This window comes from Alexandromys fortis, unplaced genomic scaffold (assembly GCF_014885135.2).
Source record: "Alexandromys fortis isolate MF-2015 unplaced genomic scaffold, M_Fortis_MF-2015_v1.1 scaffold_65, whole genome shotgun sequence".
Lineage (NCBI taxonomy): Eukaryota > Metazoa > Chordata > Mammalia > Rodentia > Cricetidae > Alexandromys > Alexandromys fortis.
Window position 1 is genome coordinate 1549713 of NW_026067986.1, and position 6000 is coordinate 1555712.

General features: G+C 45.3%; 1 protein-coding gene across 5 annotated transcripts in view; it reads right to left on the reverse strand.

Annotated features, from left to right (window-relative positions):
- Positions 1-6000, reverse strand: part of Spats2l (spermatogenesis associated serine rich 2 like) — a 151219-nt gene that overhangs the window by 72366 nt on the left and 72853 nt on the right. For all 5 annotated transcript variants that reach the window (XM_050159296.1, XM_050159295.1, XM_050159300.1 and 2 more), the window contains one exon: positions 3135-3195. In XM_050159296.1, coding sequence (XP_050015253.1) covers positions 3135-3195 — 61 coding nt within the window. The remainder of the gene's footprint in view (positions 1-3134; positions 3196-6000) is intronic.

Genomic DNA, 6000 nt, shown 5'->3' on the forward strand with positions numbered 1-6000 from the left:
ACTCCAGCCAAGGGGCTAACCATGGGTCAAATCCAAGAAGGTAAGGCCCGCACCACGCTCCCAAGAAACAGCAGGTCTTGGAGCAGGGAGACAGGCACCTAAGCCCACACAGCATTTAAGCAAGCTGTGATGAAAGATGCAGAGAATCTAAAGAGTTCCGGAACGGAAGGGGAGTGAGGCTCAGGCTCGGCAAGGAGATGAACCACACGGGCACCCAGGAAACTGCCTTGGCAATGCCCTGTGGGCAAGCATGTTCAAGGTCACCATGGTGGGCTGAGGGGCACGTGTGCAGAGACAGTGGCAGAGGGAAGGAAGGAAGAAAATGCATGCCACATTGAGGAAACTGGACTTCTGTTTGAGTCACAGACACAATTTAAATCCTTGCAGTTGTCATCCAATAATACAAAGTTATTTTGAAATAAGTGTAATAAGAATCTATTACAACTTGATGTGGGAGGTCCTATGTCTATGTGTTGCTTTGATTGGTTAACGAATAAAGAAACTTCTTTGGACCTCTAGCAGGGCAGAACTTAGCTGGGGGGGGGGCTAAACTGAATGCTGGGAGAAAGAAGGGTGGAGACTGAGAGAAGCCATGGAGCCCCACCGGAGAAAGACACCAGAACTTTAGCCGGTAAGCCACTGCCATGTGGCAATACACAGATTAATAGAAATGGGTTAAATTCATATGTAAGAATTAGCCAGTAAGAAGCTAGAGCTAATGGGTCAAGTAGTGATTTAATTAATACAATTTCTGTGTAATTATTTCAGGTCTAAGCTAACCCGGCATCCAGGAACCAATAAGCGGACTCCCTCCAACATTTATTTATCCTGGATATTAAACATTATTAGCTTCTTTTCTGAACTAAAAAAAATCTGCACAAAGACAAAAATTGCTTGTATTCAATCTGTCCCTTTGATCCACTAGAAATATATAAAGGACTCATTTCAAGGTCAAACCTTTTTCTAAAACAGAACAGATTATGTATTTCTTCATTACTTGTTATTCTTGTGTGTGTGCCTGTGTATGTCTATGCCTGTGTGTGTGTGCAGGTGTGTATGTGTGTAAGTGTGTGTGTGTACAGGTGTGTATGTGGGCCTGTGTGTGTCTATGCCTGTGTGTGTGTGTGTGTGTGTGTGTGCGCGCAGGCCTGTGGTCAGCCTGAGTGTCATGTCTCAGGAACCATCCATCTTAATTTTTGAGTAAGGCCTTTCAGTGGGCCCTGGAGCTCACAGATTTGGGGAGGCTGACTGGCTAATACACTCCAGGAATTTCCTGGTCTCCGCCTTCCCAATGGGTTGACTAGATATTGCATCTAAAGCACTGAGGATCTGTTCACTAATCAATGAAGACTTATAAACGAAGACCTAACAGTTGTTATTATTCTTAATTTTCAGAAATGTCATTGCTTGGTGTGACACATTGAGAAACAAACTCATCATTAAAGGCCACAAAAGCTAATAACTAAAGGAAACAAGTCCACTAAAATAAATCAAAGTAAAACTACATATGATCAGAATTTCTCTTGTTCCTTATGGTTGATTTGATTGAGTTGAGAACGCTATTAACTTTTGACTCGGGAGGGAGGAATTCACTAATTGAGTTAGAGGAGTTCTGCCTCATTGTCATGTAGAGTCACAATATTTACAACTCAAACATCAGCCTTTCCCAAAACACTGCCAACATTTTGATGTTTACAGCAGAGCAGTAGCCAAACAACCACCATCCTCACATGGGCACTCACAGCCCCTTCCAGGCAATACACTGAAGCCAAGCATGGCACCTTCCTGCTGAACCCCCACAGCACACATCTGGACACATCAGCCCCTTTAGGCCTTCATGGTGGTCTGCCCACTCGCTGTGCTCTGTCATGGCCTAGGCCAAGTGGTGTCCCCCCCCCCCCCCCCCCCCCGCCTTATGTCCCACCCCTTCTGCCTGTCACCCAAGGCCCCTACTTGCTCTCTGGTCTCCGAACACACTCAACTCCACACGTTTTATGCACTTTATTTTGCCTTTTTACATAGGATTCTCTGCCTTCAGATCTTTCCGTGGTTGCTTCCTTCCCCTCAACTTTCTGTCAGTTCTAATGTGACCTTCTCTCAAAGGGCTCCTGGGACCTCCTCCTGTGAAGTAGTTCCCTTCCCACCTGCCTTCCCACCAAAGCACCCTACTGTGTGTTTCTCAAAGCTGTTGGCCTGAAACTATTGCATTCAGTTATATGTTCTTGCATTTACTTTTGGCTTCTCGACGGCACTCAATGGAAGCAGGTGCCTCATCTGCGTGTCTGGAGCCACGTCACCGGCGTCAGGTAAAGAAAAGAATCACTAGGACTTCACAAACGTCACTTCTCTCAGGCTTCATGCTATATTTTTAGGAATGGCATGAATACAGAGTGATGAGGAACAAATACCTGCCCTTAAGGAAGTCACAGTCCAGAGGAGTCTGGAGCACCTCTGGGGACTGAAACGTGAGTGGAGACTGACAGAGGTCCCTATGCATGAGTCTCATAGTCTCTGTTGCTAGGAGGTAGGTGGGGCAGCTTTATCTCAATGGCCGAGGATTCTGGGCCATTAGGCGTCAATCCTACAATGTATTAATTAATACACAGATGAAGATAATGATGACCCGCTGGGAAGGGGACCAGTTCATAACAAATGATAACAATGGGAGGGAGAATCAGCGTCATGAGCTCTCAGGGTTGAAAGACACCTAACAGGCCAACTAAAAGGACTGCAGGATGGCTGGAGAGATTGTGTCAGATGTAAGCTCTTAGACGCTGCCTCCCTGCTATGTGAATTGAGCCACGTGACTCAGCTGTGCAGCATGGAGATCAAGGTCAGAATTGAGCAAATGAATGGGCTGTGCTTATCACACAGTCCACAGATGTAACTTTCTGATACATAGTATACCAGAGCAACTGATACATAGTATACCAGCAACTGATACATAGTATACCAGCACAACTGATACATAGTATACCAGTGCAACTGATACATAGTATACCAGCACAACAAACTTTCTATGTATCCCTGCAACTCTTTTTCCCCTCCTTCCATTATAATCAGGTTTTCCCAGCAAGGATTATGGCATCCAGTTTGCAGTTCCTGAGAGCCAACACACAGCAGCAAGACCTTACCTTCTCCTTGACATTCACGTGAGTGTTGAGCTCAGCCATCTTCCTTTTAGGGGTATTAGCCCTATAAACAAGGGATAAAAGAAATGGTTAATGTTTGAATGATGGAGGACTTCCCAATGTGTCACTTTTTAAGGTCCTGTTGTGGTTTGAATGAGAATGCCACCCCCCACATGCTCATGTATTTGAATGATTGGTCCCCAGTTGGTGGAACTGTTTAGGAAGGATTAGGAGGTATGGCCTTGCTGAAAGAGGTATGTCACTAGGGTTGGGCTTTGAGATTTCAAAAGCCAAGGCCATTCTCAGGTTGCTCTTTCTGTCTTTCCTCCAGCTTGTGTATCAGATGTGAATTCTTAGCTACTGCTCCAGCACCAGGCCTGCCTGCTTGCCGCCACGCTTCCCACCATGATGGCCACAGACTCACCCTCTGAAAAGTAAGTTCCCTACAATCTCTCTCTTCTATTGGTTATTTTGGTCCCGTGTCTTAGCCCAGCAAGAAAAAGGAACTAAGACATGCTCCTTTCGACATAGCAAACAATTCCATTCAGTCCTGATCGTGAGGACTATTTGGAAGGCAGAAACCCTTTCCAGTTAACCATTTGATTCAGGTATGTTCTCAAAGCATGGTGCGGTAACTCTGGAAGCCAAGGCAAAATCTTTTCGTTCATGCTGTGTTGACGTGGAAAAGGACCCAGGCAGACGGGAATGAACCAAACTACATTTCTTATCATAAAAAAAAAAGAAAAGAAAAGGGGAAGTGGTTAAAAAACTGAAGTTGTGCCAGTTTCAAATAAGCATTTTCGTGGCACTCCTCGCTGTCACAAGGTTGTCAACAGCCTGGGTGATCTCACATTCGTGTTAAGTGTTTTAAGCACAGGAGGTGAGGACTACAGAAGGAGCCAGGGAAAAGGACTGCAACTAAATAGAAGAAACAACATTCCCGCTTTTCCTTCTCTCTGGAATGTCCTCTAGCAACTTCATCTTAGCTCAAGTGTCTCCTTCCCCAAGAAGTGGCTCTCCTGGCCACTCCAGCTCCAGCAGCCACCTCCCTCGCTTGCTCGCCATCGGCACACTTAGAATGCACTACATCGGCACACTTAGAATGCACTAACAGCTTCCAGGGCACGCGGGTGCTCTGAGCACATCTTTTGAAGACCATGAGTGGATCATCTCCAGTCTCGATGGACCCTGGACGCGCGCGTTATCTTCCTACTCCTCCCTGCAGGATGCAACCACGACTGTCTCTGAGTCCCACTGTAAGATCTGTGTTCATCACATCAAGTTCTGGCATTTTTCTTTCTCCTATCTGGTCAAAAATCGCTGACTGCTATTATTGGAAGTGTATCTCAAGTCTTTAATTGTTTTGATTTTTTTTTTTGAGACAGAGAATACATTACTAAAACACCTGACAGCTTGGCCTGGAAGTTAGCAGTTGGCCACTCTGAACACATAGGACCTATCTGCACACTCACCACTTTTTCCTCAATCAAGAATCATGGAAACACTTTCTTGTGTTCTGTCTGACTTTTGACATAAAGTAGCCCCATCTCCAGAGAAGACATGTGGAAGAGGCTGCTCGCAAGAACATGGTTTGATTTCTGCTACTTTCTTTTAAACCTAGGTATTTTTTTGTTTTTGTTTTTTTGAGACAAGGTTTTTCTGTAGCTTTGGAACCTATCCTAGAACTAGCTCTTGTAGTCCAGGTTGGCCTCGAACTCACAAAGATCTACCTGTGTCTGCCTCCCGAGTGCTGGGATTAAAGGCGTGCACCACCACCACCTGGCTTAAACCTAGGTCTTAAGTAAACTATAAATTTTGATTTAATACCTTTTGCCAGTTTTTGGATGAAAGCTTGACACTATCCAATGCAGACTCAGTTTTAATCTTAATTATCCCCAAATAGGATCCTGTTTAGACATATTATTAAATACTGGAAACAATCAGATTTTATTTTTAGAACTCTCCAAAGAGCGCTGCCAGCTGACATATGCACTTGGGCGTGCTAGCCAGAGGTCCTGCACACTCACTCCCAGGAAGGCGGTTCTTGGGAACAGGCTCCACACAGACAGACAGCCACACCCCACTGCAAACACCTCTCCTTTCATTCAGTTGGCAAATGCTGAGTCTCCAAAGCTGGCATAAGGGAGACAGCAAATATACTAGCTGGCAAGCCATACTTCTGTTTCATTCTGAATTACCCAGACCTTGAACGGTCCTAGGAAAAGATTGTTCTCTGATTGTCTCAGACAATGGACACGGAAGGCATGCAAGGCTTTTTCCAATCACAGCCATGAAAAGGGAAACCTGTGTCAACCTCTGCCTGCAAACACGTTCACAAAGACGGCACTTCAAAGACTTCTGCTTGGTGGTCTGATTCTGGCCTTACATAAGCACCCACCAATTATATGGCTTTTTTAGGGGGTGTGACTGTGTATATATGGAAGGGATATCACAATGTACACACACGAAGCTACACGGGCAGAGAATGGTGCTCTTGCTTTGCTGCCATTTGATAGAGAAAGCCTGGGAGAGCTCCGCCAGCTGAGTTCTCCAGACACAACCAGTTTTCCATTAGAGATGCATGAAACCAGGTGGAAGAGGTTTTGCTTTGTTCTCTTTTTGCATGTGGGCTTTAAAGGCTAGATTTACAGCATTGTCTAAAACTGAAGAGTCAGAACCCACAGAGGCCTCCGGGAGAAATCCCAGTGAACAGGTGTTTCTAAGTTCTGAGAAAGTGGGAGCGCTAATGGTAAGCTCTGTTCACAAGACAGAATGTGTTCTCTCTCTCTCTCTCTCTCTCTCTCTCTCTCTCTCTCTCTCTCTTTCTCTCTCTCTCTCCCTCTCCTTTCTTTCTCTCCTCTCCTCTCTC